Source organism: Pelodiscus sinensis, chromosome 4 (genome assembly GCF_052426305.1).
Source record: "Pelodiscus sinensis isolate ZL-2025 chromosome 4, ASM5242630v1, whole genome shotgun sequence".
NCBI classification, from domain to species: Eukaryota; Metazoa; Chordata; order Testudines; family Trionychidae; genus Pelodiscus; species Pelodiscus sinensis.
Window position 1 is genome coordinate 60155449 of NC_143055.1, and position 18826 is coordinate 60174274.

Sequence of the window (18826 nt, forward strand, 5' to 3'; positions counted from 1 at the left end):
TCTTGAGTGGAAGACTTATTTTTCGAAGGTAAGAAAATTCTAGCTAATAACATGCTGACAGAGCGTGAAATCAGGCTATCTAACAGAACATGTGTAAACATTTGGATGGCTTAGTAAGCAATGAATCTTCATTCTCTGAAATACTAGAAAGAGTAGTAGTTTTGGTTGTTTTAAACTTTGTCTCTACAAAATTAAGACGCTCAAGGATAACGTCTGTCTACTGCTACCTGCCTGTAGACTCCTGGCTAATATGCCTATAAGACAAAGCATACTTTGTAACTTAAGCATACTTGCTTGAGCAACATAGACCGATTCCATTCTCAAAGGAAGCGCAAAAGTTCTGCAAATTCCTTCTCTGCTCTCTACTTTCTTGCAAATAGCTGGCAACTGTTGTCTGGAGGCATGAATACGGAGTAATTCTATTCTTAAATGGAATCCTTTGGCAGTTGTGGTTTGTCAAAACTCCATGGGACTAAAGCTTGACATAAGTGTTATTTTATGACCTACTTCATAACACCTTTAAATATAGCCTCTGGAATCTGAGTGAGAGGCTTGCAACTTTCTTGGTATCTTAAGTTGACTCATCTCCTTGACCATTGTCAGTCTGATTTCTAACCTAGGTGTGGAATGGAGATGAAACTAGTTGATCTAGTGAGTTATCTAAAGATGGAAGATGAGGTATCAGTGCTTTATTGACATATAGCTGTTCTTGGTACTTGATCAGTGTGGCATCCACTTTATATCAACACATCTGCAGATAAGTGGCTTGGTAGCTCTCTTGTAGAGTGGTTAACCAAATGGTTAGGGTGAAACTGCTGCCATCTAAGTGTATACTCCCACAGAACTCTTGTCACTCTGGTGCAATATGTACATGATACTACTAGAAAGACCATGAGAGTCTTAACTGTTGTGTCCACATTTTTCCAGTCTGGCCCAAATAGGTGAGTGACATTTAATGCCTGGCTGACATCAGTTGTCATGCAGGCCCTGAATTTCAGTCCAGAAGAAATACCAGCCTTTCTACTAGATCTGCTTTCAACTCCCAAGTGCTACTAAATAATCAGGTAACAGTAATAGAAAAACTGCCTCACCTCATCTAGGTCTAGCAGGCTGCAGCCATTAATCTTAAAGGCAAACATTTGCAATGGTCACCTCCTAACATTCAGCCTAGACTAATACAAACTCTGGAAGAGTAATACAGAAACTGATACACAACATAGTGGTCAGTCTAAGTGAAATGTTATGGTATGTAGAATAAGATCTGTACTCTAGAACCCACTGATAGTTCCAGGTACATGTGGGCTTTTTAAACCTATAGATCTCTAATCACAGGACCTATATGCCCCAGGCCACCTCATGCCCTGGAGCATGCTACTATAGTGGAGAGAATGCTAGCTTGATTTCCATGGCTTCATTGGCATAAAGAACAAGCTGGCAGCAGAGCATTTTTAAAGGCATTTGCAACTCTGGAATAAGAGTTCCCTTCCTAGTCCTAAGTACACTGAAATCTTCCACTTAGGACTCAGTGAAATCTTGTCAACTTTGAAAACTGAAAGGAAGGTGGGGAACTGTTGGAGAAGGTGCCATTTTGTTGCTTTTAAGCTGTTGTACTATCTTGCTGATGATTATTAAAATGCAGCTGAATACAATCTAATGGAGAGTGCTGAGGGCATATGGATTATATCCCTTTTTAAGGCACTTACACAATGAATATTAAAATGTTCAATCTTGCTTCTTGGTTCTGGTTGCTGATTTAAATCAAGTGCTGACTTGACTGATTCAGCTTGCTACAAATGATCATTTTGCCCCTCAATGGTAGTCAAGACTAGTTTTTAAGGGTATGTAGTATAGCATAACTAGACATATCAGTCTCAGCCTAGGGGCTGCTCGACTGGAGTGTAGAGATTCCAGCTTTGATGGCATCCAAGTTCTAGATCCTTCCCCTCACTCTAGGCTATAGGCTAGACTCCAGCCTGAGCCCAAACACTTAACAGTGCAATCAATCAGAACCCTAGCCCAAATCCGAATCAGCTGCCATGGGCCAGCTGCAAATCTTATAATTCTAGGGTGGATATGCCTTGGATTACATCACTTTAGTTCCTGGATGGATGTACAGAGTTGCAAATTAATAATATCCTCATCTTCTGTCCACACTCCAGTAGAGTGCAAATTAAGTGTTCTTAAGTTAAAACAGTGTACCTATGGCAACTGTACTTTTTAATTTAAGCTAGCAATACAAATTCAACTCCAGCATGCCTGTTAAGTTTGAATTTGAACGGCTAGGGGGAAGTATTAGAGATGAACTGCTAACCTGAGTTAAAAGCATTATCTTAAGTTAGCTAATGTGCATATCCAATGTAGCTTTAGCCTAAATCTCAGTAGTAGAACTATGGTGTGCTATTATAACAAACAGCCTAAGAGCTAGTTGCTAAGACACAAGGACAAAAGTTTCAAGTGTATTCTACATTCACTTTACATTTTTATATATAACTTTAAATCAGCAACCGTGCTTTCCTTCTTCAATAAGATTGTTGAATAATGCAATTATAAGTGCAGTGGCCTATTGAATTGCTTTCTTCTCTACATCTTGTTAGTGATGCACGCTTATTAACCAGGTTCTACTTAGAACAAATTTTGCCTTCATTTATAGCTGTTCCCTTATGTGGAAAAGGGAAGTGTAGAGCTGTGAACAAAAATAGAATGGTAGAATAATTCTCCTTTTTCACAAGAGGAAATAGTCCTTTGTCTTCCTACGTGGGGTGGGCAAGCCACCTGTCGCAGGCTGGATCTAGCCCAACAAGCCACTGGATTCAGACTTTGGACCTCTGCCCCTCACGGGATCCTCAGGCACTCAGCAGCTGCTGTTGCAGGTGCCGGGCTACTCCACTGGAAGGAGGGGAGGCTGCAGGTCATTTCCATGCCCCCAGCCCAATCCACAGCTCCTGTTGGCTGGAAACAGCTAGCTAACAGGAGCTGGGCAACAGTGCAGTGCAAATCTCTCTTCCTTCCCCCACCAGAGCTGAGAGCTTCAGTGAGGGAGCAGCATGAATTTTTGAGAAGTCTAGGCTGCAGCAGGCACAGAGCCTATCCCGGGGGGGAGGGGGGTTCTGCAGCGTGGCAGATGCTCTGGCACCTCCCACCCAAATCCTGCATCTAGCACTGCCGCTCCCTTCCCCCAGCTCACTATCCAAACTGTGTGTGCACGCGCACCCTTCCCCAGATTACAACTCCCTCCCAGCTTCTGTACCCTTCCTATATATCTCCCCCCAAGTCACACTCCTTTCCTACACACATACCCTCTCCCTGATCCTTCACCCTGTTCCCCTGCCCCAAGTCACCACCCAAACCCTCTGCAATCTGCACTCCCTTTTCCCTCTCCTAGAGCTCCTCCCACAGGCCACAGTCCTTCTACACTCATACTCCCTCTGCCCCAATGCCCCAAGCCTGACCCACATCACAACCCTCTCAGACCTCACTGTCTCCTGCACCTCAGTCCCTTACCCTGTGCACCTTTCTGCACCCAACCACCCTTCTAGACCCTGCATGTCCTCCACAAAGAAGTGCAGCCCTTCACACCTTTCCAAGAACATGAAGACCTGCAAGAACACTATTCAGCACTATATTTGGATTTAATGTCAACATAAAATCTTAAAAATGGTGATAGACAACTACGAAGCTTCAGGCTTCCCTCTTGACAGCAATTTTTCAGACTGCTTCAAGCAGTGAAAGAATACCACATAGCACATGCTTCCTGGACTATACTAATTCTTAAGATCAATTTTCCTTGCAAATGACTACATTCAGTGACACTTTTTTTAAAGTTTTGGATGCAAGAGTAATGACTTGCACTAGTTTGCAGTAAGTGGGGATAATTAGAGCCCTGCAAAAGCTATGGATATCAGCATCTACAGATGCAGATACAAAATTTTGTATCCATGCAGGGCTCCGAAGATGCTTACTATTCCGACATGGGCAACCAAACTGACCAGCAATCTATATAGGTTGAACCTCTCTAATCTGGCAACCTCAGGACCTGACGGTGCCAAACCAGAGAATTTGCCAAACTATGGGATGCTAATGCTGTCTAGCTGCATTGTCAACACTTCCATTGCTTACTAGGCTTTTAGAAGACATTTAGGGGTGAATTAGAGCTAAATAACAGCCTAAAACACAGAGCCAGGACTGGTAGCTTGTAAACAAATTGTATGGGATTCTAAGAAACTTGGCCATGCCCATAAGTAAACATCTAGCCAAAATCATGCTGGATCACAGATTTGCTAAGTAAAAGTGCTGAATTAAAGAGGGTCAATTTATACTTATCCCTGTGCTTGTAGTTTCCTGGATCGATTACTTTTGTGAGACTAGTTGAGTTCATCTCTTATGCTAGTTCAGTAAAGACAAGGAGTCCTCTTGCACCTTTAAAGACTAACCTTATTTGGCCATAAGCTTTTATGGGCTATAACCTATTTTGTCAGATGTATCAACAAATAAGCTTGTTTAGCCTTTGAGGTGCTGCTAGACTTCTCATCTCCTTGTTTTTGCTGAAACTGAAGAGGTTAGCTACTCCTCTGCAACTTGCCACCAGTTCAAGTAAAGGCTTCAGAGGATTGTATAAATTCCCATTTCTCCCCCAAAGTGCTCTCCAAGCTTATGCTGTAGAACAGGGGTCTCCAAACTTTTCAGCCCGAGGGCCGCATTAACTATCAAACAGCAGTTCGGGGGCCGATTACACACTTGAGGTCCAAATAAAAAACAATCAAAACATGGATGTTGTTTTTAATTATTTATTTAATATTATTTTATTCAGTTATTATTTAATAACACATTGATACACTACACATGAACACCTGTATTAGTGTGAATGGTGAAATTGTTTCCTGGATGCCAAAATAGCAGACATTTCTGGCTTTAGATTTGTTGTCCCTAACATCAACAGTGACCTGAGATTATCATCGGACAAGTTTGTTCTCAAATTGTTCTTCACGTAATTTTTTTCCGTAGACAAAAAGGTCTCCACGGGCCGGATGAGAGGGCCTCGTGGGCCGGATGTGGCCCGCGGGCCGTAGTTTGGAGACCCCTGCTGTAGAACACAGAAGTGAAGTGTGTAACGCCAGTTGCGGTGGAAGCACTGTTTAAAGGTACCATGCAGTTTGTAAAACAGCTGGATGTTACAGTAATTATGATGGGCGAGGACTGTGCGCCTGAAGCAGCTGTGGGCTGTTCATCGCCCCAGGCTTCTGACAGGCTCACTCCTTAACTGCTGTGAGTAGAAGCACGTCCCTGGTAACCCTCTTTTGCGCTCCGTCACTGGCAGCTTCTGGCATTATGGGCGAACAAAAAAAGGGCCCGCATGACAACTGATGTCTCGACTGGGGGGCGTGGCCCAACCTCTGCGGCCCCGGCGAGGGCAGGCGGCAGCTCCCAGCCCGGTGGAAGCGCAAGCCTCGCGGCGCGGGAGGGGGCGGCCTAACGCGGCCGGTAGTTCGCAGTCAGGGCCTTGGGGGTGGGCAGAAGCTCCGCGTTTCAGGCAAACCGCCGCACCACAGGAGGGCGCTAGTCCGCGGGCGGATCAGACCATTTACGCTGCGGGCGAGGGGGCTACCACCGGGGACACTAACCAGCGGCGTTTCTATAGAGATTAACCGCACTCGAGAGTGGTGGCAGTTAACTGGTTCCTTCTGTGGGGCGAAGCTGTGAGCAGCGCCAGTGCTGGAGTGCGCTCCCCCCCCCCCGTACACGGATGATGGGCGAGTCTGCCACGGCCGTTCGAATTGTCGCGGGAAGCTGCTCCCTGGGCGCGTGATCGAGCGCGCGCACGGTTCCTGACCGCGACTACTGAGCCGATCCCCGGCGCCGGTTTATTTTCTCCCCCTCCCCCACGCAGGCAGCGCGGGCGGGGGCTGCGGGAGGCTGTTCTGCTCGCGGTTGGAGCGTGTCCTGCCCTCGGCTCCCTCGCTAACCGGCCCGGGGGGCGGGGCAAGGTGAGTGGAGGGTAAGAGGGGGGTTGGGGCTTTGGGCAGCCCGTGGGGGTGGGAGCCGGAGGCGGGGGGGGGAGGGGTATCTGAGGCTGCGGCTGGGACATTAGCACAGTTTGTCCCAACCCCCAGCCGTGGCCTGGCGGTGTCACCTATCGGCTGCATGCGGGAGGTGCAAGGTTCGTCCCGGCCTCGCCGTCTTCCCAGTAGCGTGTGGGGTCGGTCCCCCGCCTTGTAACCAGGCTGCAAGCCCTCCCCTGGGTGTCTTGGCTCATGCACCTGGGTTTTGTTCCCTCTACTGAGGGCATCCTGCCTCATGCTAGAGCCCGCCCTGCGAGGCCGTGTAGCGACAAGTCCGTTTCAAGTAGCCTGTGATGACCTTACTGGATTGATTACGTTTTTTGTTAGATTTGTGTGCGGGGCTCCAGTGTGAGCATACAGGGGCACAGTGCTCCTCCACAGCTGAGAAACACAGGGTGACATTGGTAGCTTGGAGCTTTTTGGGGTTAGCTTCCCATATTATGCTGGTTAGTTTCTAGAGACTATAATTCCTGGAATTCGTTTTTGTTTTTCAACTTTCTTATGTGCCCTTTGAATGTCAGCATTTATTCTATCATGACCCCTAGGCGGTGTTCAAAGGGGCAGTCCTGCAGGGCTGATCCTGGGATAAGTTGTGCGGCATTGCCACACATGGAGGCCGGAGTCAGCTGGGGACTCCCCAGGTAATCCCAAGCCCCAGCACAGTATTTCTGCAAACCCAGTGTCAGCTCCAGAGTCCCCAGCTGACCCTGGGTTCTGGGGAAATGCCACAACACAACCCACGGTCGGCTGGGGAGTCCCCAGTTGTTTCTGGACTCTGCTTGGCATTTCAGCAGAACCCGGGATCAGATGGGGACTCCCCAGCTGCCCCTGGCTCTGCATGGCTTTTCAAATCCGCAGCGCAGCATGGAGCCAGGGGCAGCAGGGGACTCTGAGTCCCCCACTGATCCTGGGCTCCATGCTGCACTGCTGCTTTGAAATGCCCAAGAGTCCCCGCTGGGGACTCATGCACATTTCAAAACTGGAATGTGATGTGCAGACCAGAGTTAAGTCAGCAGGACTTCCTGCTGGCCCCGGAATGCATGCAGAGTTCCACATTCCTCCTTTGAAATGTACAGGTAGGAGCTGGTCCATAAGGGGAGCCAGTTTAAAAACCAGCTCCCTTCACAGACCGGCTGTCTGTCACCTCATGCTGTTGCCTCTAATAAAGAACTGAGCCTTGCTGCCTGTCCACCTGGCTCTTAAAACACTTTAAATGCAGAGCTGCAGCGCAGGTAGGTCCCATACCTGGCACAAGCCAGAATCTAGCAGGGTTGCTGGACAGCCTGCAAAAAAACTTACTGGCATGGGGGAGGAGGAGAAATTTGTGTAGTCTATAGCATTAACTGATAAGCTTTTGCTTATCAGTTAATTGACTATAGTATTATGTCCTTAGTTTAGACCACCGGATTATTTAGTCTGTCTACTACCCTCCAGTGAACCACAACTAAAAGGAGACCCAAGTCTTATGCTGCAGTCCTTCCTATGGACTATACTAATGCCTGAGGCCCCCTCAAAGACAGAGACATAATTGAGATGCTTCAGAAGAAAGAGATTCCTAATTCCCACACCCAGAATATTTAGGAGGATCACTTCCTGACCCCTGCAATGTCTCTTGCAGGTACATTACGTCTGCCCTCCTCCAGGTAGAATGTCAATTGAACCATCTGCACAGAATCCCTCCACATTGAAACTGACAATTTCCTTTAGCGAGGCTCTGAAAAGGGGCTGTTTATGTCAAGGATTATATTGGGGAGGACAGGGGGAGTGGGAATTGGGGGCTGGGTGTTTGAGGCAGGACTGGTATGTGTGTTACAGATATGTTCACATCGTGGCCCTGCTTTCTCCTATTACAGCTAGTTATATGAGAAACCAAATCTCCTAATATGCATTGCAACCAGCATAGAAGGGAAGCTGAATGATGGGAGAAGATTGCAGGAGATGGGACCTAACTGCTTTTTTGCCTGGTTAAATCTGAGGAACTTGCCACGTTTGGTGAAATTGCTCTGAACCCCCTTATCATGGCCCCTGCAGCAGCTTGCATGAGCTTGCCCTATTCACTCTCCTGGGCCCCAGTGCTACCCTGTGCTATATGGGTCTATGCAATACCTTGATTCCACGGTGCACTGTTAATGACATACAGGTAGCTTCATAGACCTACAATGCATTTCATGTACTCTTTGTTTGTAAAGGACAAGTTCCATGTTAAATGGAGACTAATGTGTCATTGCAGAAAAGTCATTTGAATACAAAACTTCTGTAAGTGACATGGATAAGAAAAGACACATGTCTGCCCTGTAAGTAAACAATGCTATAAGTTTTTCATTATCAATATACTCCCATTTCTTTAAAGTGAATTGAAATACTTCACCTTCACACAATTGAGACAGAGGTTGTTTTTTTTTTTTATGGGTGCCGAAAGTCAAAAGGTGCTGCTAACTGTTTAGCACTTTTAAAAATCAGGCAATTTATTTAGGAGCCTTATAGTCTGATCTGGTGGCTGTTTCCTTATAAACACAGGAGCTGCCCACGTATACCCATTTGTTGTCAGGGCCTAACTAAGGTCTTACGGTCCCTGTTTTGCAATTGACTGCGCTTGGGTGCATTGTTGTATGCCTGCATCGCCTTATTGGCTTGTGTAGATTTGAACTAGAATCTTAATAAGATGCACAATCTGTGAAGTGCATATTTTATTTTGAGTTTAGACTGCTGCGTAGACACACCCTTGCTTTTTCTCTGCAGTGGATGAGTAGGGAACAGGATATATGGCTCTAATCCCCACTAATAACTGGCCTGAGTAGGTAATTGAGGAAAAGAGCAGTTGATTTCTTGCTTACAACGGCCCTCTTTAAACTGTACCCTTTGGAGTAACAGTAATGCTTGGGTTTATGCCATTCATGCTCCTCCCCTTAGTAAGTATTGCCTAAATAGAAGTTTGTTGAGGAGTATGTGATGGTTATTTGTTTTTGTCTTTAAAAGGAAATAATTAACCTCTTTTTTTAAACATTTCCTTTGTCATTTGGTTTAAGATGTTATTGATAAGAAGTTAGGCACAGGTTATGTAATATGGCCCTAATTCTGATGCAGGAATAAAAAGAACAATAGTAGATTTATAATGGAGTTGTTTTTAAATAACTTCAGTATATTCAACTGTATATTTTCTTTTGTACATATTTAATAGCGAGAAGACCTCAAAGAAAAAAATGAAAAGAAATAAATTGGATGTAAGTTACCTTAGTTTTGCAGTCATTTAAACAATAAAATGTACTATTCTATTGAAGGACTAGATCCTCAAAGCTAATCTTTGTGTGTGGGCATAAGGGGTCTGCTTGCCTGGATGAGCTTTCATTCTCTCAGAACTGCATTTTGTAATCTGACTGTTTATCAGCTTTTGTGAGATTGATGCACCTTGAAGACAAATGGACAGTTTGCTTGAAAATGTGACAATAGTTATTAAGCCTTTACCAGGATTTGAAAAGTATACCATGATAAAAAGAGGCCATCCAAGACAGGATTATTTAATCCGTTTATTTTAAACTTTCAGTTTCACAATGAAAACTTTAATTTGGGGAACTATAGTATGCTCGTAGAATTGAAATGCAGGTAATTGATGTCTCTTCTCTGGTCTTCACTTGCACCTGCATAACTCTCCTTGAAATGTATCAGAGAGGTAGCTGTGTTAGTCTGAATCTGCAAAAGCGGTGAGGAGTCCTGTGGCACCTTATAGACTAGGCACCTTATAGACTAACCGAAGTGTTGGAGCATAAGCTTTCGTGGGCAAAGACCCACTTTGACATGTGTCTGACAAAGTGGGTCTTTGCCCACGAAAGCTTATGCTCCAACACTTTGGTTAGTCTATAAGGTGCCACAGGACTCCTCACTGCTTCTCCTTGAAATGAATGTGAGTTGCAAACATACAACTGGCAGGTTGATTGAGTAACCAAATTCAGCCACCAGTGACTTTTTTTTAAACCTGCCTTTTCCCTGTTCCACTAACAAGCAACTCCTGCTGAATGATCTACTTATACTTGCTGTCTGCAATTTTCAGCAAATTAAAATTATTTCATTTTTTAAAGTACAAGTTTTACAGCACTGGAAATCCAAATAAAAACACATTTTGAAAAGATATTGATTCTTAAAATGTGCTGATCTTTTATGTGTCTAAAGTAACACTTCTTACAAGTTTTATAATGTGCAATTAAAACTAATATTCTAGCATAATACAAAATAGTAATCCTCATCACTTCACATTACCTACATTTTTCTCATTAAAAATACTGAGTTTGAAAAAGAAAATGTATGCATGTTTTCAAATGTTTTGCATCATAGTTCATCATGGCTTCTATTTTAAATTTGAATTCTAAATAATATTATAATTAAGTATTTGAAATTGTCATTATATTTAGTTTGTTTTACACTGGAAAGTTTAGATGTAGAAGACTTTGCTTTAATATCCACCCAGGAATATAAATCCAAGTCTGATCCTCGCAGTGAATTACTTCCTTGTGAAGAACCAGATATTTCAAGGATATTGAAGATAACAGAGTCTGGGCAAATTGAGGAGACGGATGAATCATTTGGTTAGTATTTATCCTTTTAAAATTTGTTTAAGATGTTGTTTTTACAAGTTATCTTGCAAGTAAGTTATTAAAAACCATAAACAAAGACATCAAAGTATTACTCCTTGCCTATGGGAATGAAAAGGGGAAACTACCTCTTTTGTTTTGGGCTTTTGTACTTTTTACTTTTGAGTAAGGCTTACATACTACATTGAAAGGTGCTATATAAAAGTTTAAGGTAGACAGTAGATAGCAGAACATCTCTCAAAGTTATACAAAATGGCTTTTTTTTGTGGTTCTTGGTGTTTGTCATTTTCCTCCATTGTTGTTCTTCTAGGTAATGAGAACTGTGAAGTGAACCTGTCATGCTGAAATCTTAAGAATATATATGGAGATATTTTTAAACATTTTCAACAGCAGAGACGTGCTGTCATTCTCAAATATTATTAAAAGGAAATAGCTTATACTCAACCATATATGCATTATTTTCATGCTTCATGTGGGGCCCTTTTGATAGAAACCCCTTGCTTGCCCCAAAACATTTTTTTTATTTCTTCTCACAAAAATTTTAAACGGTGTATCTTTTTCATATTAAGTCTTATTTAAAAATACAAAGGAGACATACAAATCCTAACAATGCCCAATTGTATGAAATATGCCAAAACAGTGCTAGAATAGCTAGGTATTTTGCCTAAGCAGACAGTTGGAAACTTCTGTTTGTTTTTTTTATATATTAGATCACCCTTTACACAGCACTGCCATAGATGCTGGTGGCAATGTAGAATTGCTGAATGAGGAACACCTGTCAGCTGGTCATTCATCTGCTTCAGTTGCACAAGGGAAAAATGCAGAAAGAAGGTACAATAAAGTAAAATATTTTACAGTCCTGGAAAACTATTAGACAATGTTTGGAAAACTTGTTTGTTTTCTATGTTGTTGTTACCTCTGAATCATCCCGTTATTTCAAGAAAGATTTTAAAACTTCATCTCTTCATATCTTCATAGCTTTTTAAATGCCCCTGCTTAGAACTGCCCACGTAAGAAGCCAAAATCCAAATCAGTCAGTAAGTTGGAGGGAAAAGATCTATACAGTACTGTTTAGAATTTAGATGGCTGACATACTGTATCTGTATATTAAGACTTTCTTGCTGTCAGACATTTGTTGGGGGAAGTGAAGGGCGTTTAAAAAAAGATCTTTTAGTGAGACTTCTAATTGCAAGACTATTCAGCAAAAATGGCAAAGAAAATGTTAGAAAAAATTGAAAGAGAATCTAATTTACGTTGAGTCTGGAATACTTTTGTGGACCTGTGAAAATTCATCTTAATTTCAAACTCTTCTGTAAAACAATTTTCGTTCATACAGGTCTGCTCTGTTAAAACAGATTTGGTGTAAATACAAAGTAATGCTTGTTTGTATGAACTTATGAAGACCAAAAAATAATGGTTTTGAGCTTTCAGGGAACCTTTTGTATCTCGGAATTCTTGCAGATCATTTCTTCCCATCCCTTCATCCTAATTTCAACCACATGTCATCCACTTTTGGAGCCCAGTTAACATAGGGATTTTTATGGCAAGTCAGCACTCAGCTGAGCTCCTTTCAGAACTTTTTAAGTTGCGTTTCTTAAACTGACCATGTGAGTTGCTGTTGAAGGATATGTGGTTGCAGCAATGCTTTTTGCAGCTGATCACCAGGAATTTGAAAACAGAGAAAATTAAATGTGGGACTCCTGCAAGGTTGCACAGAACCTCCCCATTAGGTAACCAAAGGACACTTGGCTTTGTTTTTTTTATATATAAAGCATGTTGAGCACTAATGTGGTTACATGAGTTAGCATGTAATGTGTTGCACTTGCTTACAGATTTTTTTTTTAAATCATGCATCAGAAAAGTTTTTTACTCATCCTTATTCTAGAAAAAAAAGGTGCAGTTTGAAAATGCCTGAAGATAACAAATCAGAGATGGAGAATTCTGAAGATGAATCTCCAAAGGACAATGAGATACAGAAAAAAGTTCGTAAGAATGTTTCTAACTTTTATGTAGAACACATTCTATGCCATATTTGTATTAAATGAAGAAAAGGGAATAGTGAGAGTGATTTTAATCTGAAGAACATTATAGATATTTAATCTTCAGAATACTCCCATGAGACTGGCAGATATTTACTGCAATGGCCAAGGCTCAGATGGAATATCAGAGCAAGAATTAGAACGCAGGAGTTCCTGGATCCTACCAGTCCATTGGTCCTTCCTTGCTTGATTTGCAGCATGTTTTTTCCATAACAAAGAGGAAATAAGGTTATTTATGAAATATACTGTCATTCTTAAAGAAATATAGATAAATACTAAAGAACTATTCCTTATTTATCCAGTGTTAAAATTACAACAGACTTGTAGGAGTAGAATTTTGAGTTGATTATTAGAACTGCTTTTAAAAAAATTATATTAGTGCTAGTCAGGGCCATCTCTAGGGAGGTGTGGGACCTAACGTAAGAACATAAGAATGGCCATACTGGGTCAGACCAAAGGCCCATCTAGCCCAGTATCCTGTCTGCCTACAGTGGCCAGACCCAGGTGCCCCAGAGGGGATGGACCAAAGACAATGATCAAGTGATATGTCTCCTGCCATTCATCTCCAGCATTTGACAAACAGAGGCCGAGGCACTATTCTTCATCCCCTGGCTAATAGCTTTTTATGGACCTAACCTCCATGAATTTATCTAGCTCTTTTTTAAACTCTATATAGTCCTAGCCTTCACAGCCTCCTCTGGCAAGGAGTTCTACAGGTTGACTGTGCGCTGTATGAAGAAGAACTTTCTTTTATTAGTTTTAAACATGCTACCCATTAATTTCATTTGTAGTCCTCTAGTTCTTATGGTAACAAATAAATCACTTCTTTATTCACCCTCTCCACACCACTCATGATTTTATAGACCTCTATCATATCCCCCCTCGGTCTCCTCTTTTCTAAACTGAAAAGTCCCAGACTCTTTAGCCTCTCCCCCTATGGGGACCCATTCCAAACCCCTATTCATTTTAGTTGCCCTTTCCTGAACCTTTTCTAATGCCAAAATATCTTTTTTTGTGGTGAGGAGACCATATCTGTACGCAGTATTCAAGATGTGGGTGTACTATAGTTTTATATAGGGGCAGTAAGATATTCATCTTATTTTCTATCTCTTTTTTAATAATTCCTAGCATTCAATTTCCTTTTTTGACTGCTGCTGCACACTGCATGGACATTTTCATAGAACTGCAGGCTCCGCTCTGTTTCTGCTGCACACCTTCCTCAAGCTCCGCAATGTGAGCCACGGGAGGTTGCATCATCTTTCTTTGCCCTCTTCCCCCCTCACCCTCCACATACACACTCTCAATCTGGCCCCGCAGCCTTTGTCACTCCATCCCACCACCCTCTCCTGGCCGGCTGCAGTCATCTTCTCTGCAGCGGCAGGAAGCAGGGTGCCCTCTGCCATGGTGAGTGCAGAGGTGGTGGGAGAAAAGGGCATCTGCTGCTACTCTGTGCCAGACCCCTGTAATCCCCTGTGTCCCTTGCATCCATAGGATGGTTTAGGCAGCCACCACAGGATATGGGGCATCTGCACTAGGGATGTAATAGTGTAGTTGATAAGCAAAAGTTTATCAGTTAATAGGTTAGTGCTATAGATTACATATATCCCTCCCCCTACATCCCCCCGCCTGCCAGTAAATTTTTTAGCAGGCTGGCCAGCACCCCAGCTCAGTCCTAGCTTGTGCCATGTCTGGGACATACACTTTCATGCAGAGCTACTGTAGGGGTATTAAGAACCAGGTGGGCAGGTAGCCTAGCTCAGTTCCGGCTTGCACTGGGTCTGGGAGCTCAGACCCCACTGGAAACGGGCTGCTGCCACTCCACACTGCTGCCTCTGATACAGAGGCAGAAGCATGGAGTGTCAGGGGACTCCTTGGGAGTGGGGCCAGAGCACACTGGCTGCCAGCCCCACTCCTAGGCACTACAGAATAGTAGACTAACCGATGATAATTCATGCGATTAATCAGCTATTTAATTAACCGATATTGAACCATCCCTAAGCTGCACCAAATCATCCTGTGGATGGGAGGCTCTGGTGCTAGTTAGTTTGACACACGAATGGTTTTCCTTCAAAGCACTTATGCATTGCATTTCCACCATACTTAGTCTCTTGATACTTAAAAATTCTCTTCTCCCACTTTTTAATCTTGTTTTCTGTCAGTATGGAAGCTGTAACATAGTGGGGATTGTATTCACTCTGTTCGCTTCGTTGTGTGATATTCCTACTGTCCTGTACTGTTCTGTTGCAACTCTCTGTGTGTGCACCTCAGTTTCCCTGGGCACTGCACTGGTACCCAGCTGGGACTGGTTGCTGAGAGTGCAAGTTAGTCTCGGCTGGCTTAGGATGCAGGGAGAGGGCCCCAGCTGCTGGCTCTGGATCCCCCTCTCTCCAAGTTGGATTGTACTGACTGCTTCTGATTCCTGTGCTATGCTGTATCCCTATCAATGAATAAGCCTTCTATTCTACTTGCTTGCTAAAAGTCACATCTGAGTGCAGATGGGGATGCAGGGGCCGGTGAACTCCCCCACACTCTGTGACGGAAGCTCTTTATTAAAGTGACTGACTTGCAAATCAGTTTTTAATGAGAGAAATAGTACTCCATATGAGTCTTGCATGTTGACAGGAGCTAACAGGAGAGTTTGGAGAGGGAGTTCTCCAGCTAAAGGAGGAGTAAAAACGGGACCCTTGTGGTAAGTGGCTGTCTGGAGTGTGTGTTTGTGTGTGGGGGGAGTTATTTGCAGTGTGCTGAGCTTGTGTTTGGTTTGTTTGTTTGTTTGAAGGAGCTTCTAAAAGGTTTGAAATCTAGAAGCCTCTGTTAATTGGCTGAGCCTCAGTCAGGGGGAGAGGCTACCAGAGCTATATAAGCCTGAGACTCAGCGACCAGGAACAGCTAACAGGAGAGTTTGGAGAGGGAGTTTAGAGGGGGAGGTTAGAGGGCACTAGTGACTTCTGACCTTCTTTAAAACATAACTCTTAGAATAATCTATATTCCAGGGGTTTAAAAAGAATCCCAGTTTATACTTAAACTTATTCATTGGAAAAATGGAGACAGAAGCCCAGCAGCAGAGTGGGGGCTATCCTGTTTATTGTGTCGAATGTAACATGTATGATTACCTGCACTGTGGGCGGGTAGCGTATGTGTGCACCCGTTGCAAGGAGCTCCTGACCCTCAGAGACCGAGTTCGGGCTTTGGAGGCCAGGGTGGCTGAACTGGAGGAGCTAAGGGAGGTAGAGAGCTATGTTGATGAGACTTTCCAGGACACTGTAGTACAGTCCCACCTCCAGGCTGAGAGCCCCAGTGCTCTTAAGGAGGATGAAAGTCTCAAGGGAACAGAGCATTCAATGGGAGCAGAGGGAAACCATCCCATAGTTGGGACCCTCCTCCCAGAGGATGTTGCGGTATCCTCTTGCACTGAGGATACCTCTGAGGGGGAGGGAATGCCAGTTAGGAAGAGTCAGGTGTTAGTAGTGGGTGATTCAATCGTTAGAAACATAGATAGTTGGGTTTGTGATGACCGGGAGAACCGTATGGTCACTTGCCTGCCTGTTGCGAAGGTTGCGGATCTCTCGAGGCATCTAGATAGACTTGTGTAGTGCTGGGGAGGAGCCGGTGGTCATGGTACATGTAGTACCAATGACGTAGGGAAGGGTAGGAGAGATGTCCTGGAGGCCAAATTTAGGCTGCTAGGAAAGAGACTGAAATCCAGGACCTCTATGGTGGCATTCTCGGAAATGCTTCCAGTTCCACGCGCAGGGCCAGGTAGGCAGGCAGAGCTTCAGAGTCTCAATGCGTGGATGAGACGATGGTGTAGGGAAGAGGGGTTTAGATTTATTAGGAACTGGGGACACTTTTGGGAGAGGGGGAGCCTATACAGGAAGGATGGGCTCCACCTAAACCAGGGTGGAACCAGACTGCTGGCACTAAACATTAAAAAGGCTGTAGAGCAGTTTTTAAACTAAGAGATGGGGGGAAAGCCGATTGGTGCGGAGATGCACGTAAATCGGAGGGAGACTTCTCTTAGAGGAGAATCCATTGATAGAGATTCTCTAAACTGTAGTCAGAAAGAGAGGAGGGGAGAGGGCGAATCGTGGGCTAGGGCAGACAAACAACTGCATACAAAGGAATCCAATGCATCAGGGAAGGGCAGACAAATAAGCAGTGGCAAATTTTTAAAGTGCTTGTACACAAATGCTAGGAGTCTGACTAATAAGATGGGTGAACTAGAGTACCTCGTATTAAATGAGGAGATTAACATAATAGGCATCACTGAAACCTGGTGGAATGAGGAAAATCTGTGGGACACAATCATACTGGGATATAAAATACATAGAAAGGATAGAGCAGGCCGGGTGGGTGGCGGAGTGGCACTGTATGTGAAAGATAATGTAGAATCAAATGAAATAAAAATATTAAGTGAATCAACCTGTTCAATAGAATCGCTATGGATAGTAATTCCATGCTCCAATAATAAGAAATTAGCAGTAGGGATATATTACCGACCACCTGACCAGGACAGCGATACTGACATTGAAATGCTAAGGGAGATTAGAGAGGCTACCAAAATAAAGAACTCTATAATAATGGGGGATTTTAATTACCCCCATATTGACTCGGTACATGTCACCTCAGGAAGAGAAGTGGAGATAAAATTTCTCAATGGCTTAAATGACTGCTTCTTGGAGCAGCTGGTACAGGAACCCACAAGGGGAGAGGCAATTGTCGATTTAGTCCTGAGTGGAGTGCAGGATCAGGTCCAGGATATAACTGTTACAGGACCGCTTGGGAATAGTGACCACAATATAATAACATTCAACATTCCTGTGGTGGGAAGAACACCTCAGCAGTCCAGCACCCTGGCATTTAATTTCAAAAAGGGGAATTACACAAAAATGAGGAGGTTAGTTAAACATAAATTAAAAGACACAGAGACTAGAGCCAAATCCCTGAAAGCTGCATGGAAACTTTTTAAAGACACCATAATAGAAGCCCAACTTAAATGTATACTCCAAATTAAAAAACATAGCAAGAGACCTAAAAAAGTGTCACTGTGGCTTAACCATCATGTAAAAGAAGCAGTGAGGGACACAAAGGTATCTTTTAAGAAGTGGAAGTCCAATCCTAGTGAGATAAATAGAAGAGAACATAAACACTGTCAAATCAAGTGTAAAATTGTAATAAGAAAAGCGAAAAAAGATTTTGAGGAACAGCTAGCCAAAAACTCAAAAAGAAATAACAAAATGCTTCTAATGTACTTAAACAGGAAGCCTGCTAAAAAACCTGTGGGTCCCCTAGATGATCGAGCTATAAAAGGAGCAATCAAGGATGATAAAGCCATTGCGGAGAAACTAAATGATTTCTTTGCTTCAGTCTTCACGGCTGAGGACGTTGGGGAGATTCCTGAATCTACACCGTCCTTTGTGGGTGATGAATCTGAGGAACTGTCCCGGATTGAAGTGTCATTAGAGGAAGTTTTGGAACAAATAGAAAAACTTAATGTTAACAAATCTCTGGGACCGGATGGCATTCATCCAAGGGTTCTAAAAGAACTCAAATGGGGAGTTGCTGAGCTATTATCTGTGGTTTGTAACCTATCCTTTAAATCGGCTTCCGTTCCTAATAACTGGAAGGTAGCCAACGTGACACCAATATTTAAAAAGGGCTCTAGAGGCGATCCTGGCAATTACAGACCGGTAAGTCTAACTTCAGTACCGGGCAAATTAGTCGAAACAATAGTAAAGAATAAAATTGTGACATGTAGAAGAACATAATTTGTTGGACAAAAGTCAACATGGTTTCTGTAAAGGGAAATCCTGTCTTACTAATCTGTTAGAGTTCTTTGAAGGGGTTAACAAACATGCGGACAAGGGGGATCCAGTAGATATAGTATGCTTGGATTTTCAGAAAGCCTTTGACAAGGTCCCTCACCAAAGGCTCTTGTGTAAATTACATGGCCATGGGATAAGAGGGAAGGTCCTTTCTTGGATTGAGAACTAGTTAAAAGACAGGAAACAAAGGGTAGGAATAAATGGTAAATTTTCAGATTGGAGAGGGGTAACTAGTGGTGTACCCCAAGGGTCAGTCCCGGGACCAATCCTTTTCAACTTATTCATAAATGATCTGGAGAAAGGGGTAAGCAGTGATGTAGTAA

General features: G+C 43.4%; 1 protein-coding gene across 2 annotated transcripts in view; it reads left to right on the plus strand.

Moving 5' to 3' along the window:
- The first annotated feature begins 5149 nt into the window (after nucleotides 1-5149).
- The window catches only part of CENPU (centromere protein U), a 31636-nt gene continuing 17959 nt past the window's right edge, over nucleotides 5150-18826 (plus strand). The window contains exons 1-6 of one of the 2 annotated variants that reach the window (XM_075930296.2): nucleotides 5151-5981; nucleotides 8287-8350; nucleotides 9235-9277; nucleotides 10516-10633; nucleotides 11350-11470; nucleotides 12525-12621. In XM_075930296.2, the coding sequence (XP_075786411.2) occupies nucleotides 8322-8350; nucleotides 9235-9277; nucleotides 10516-10633; nucleotides 11350-11470; nucleotides 12525-12621 (408 nt within the window). In that variant the 5' untranslated portion in view covers nucleotides 5151-5981; nucleotides 8287-8321. Of the gene's footprint in view, nucleotides 5982-8286; nucleotides 8351-9234; nucleotides 9278-10515; nucleotides 10634-11349; nucleotides 11471-12524; nucleotides 12622-18826 lie in introns of both variants that reach the window. The other variant, XM_075930297.2, reaches the window with a different exon arrangement.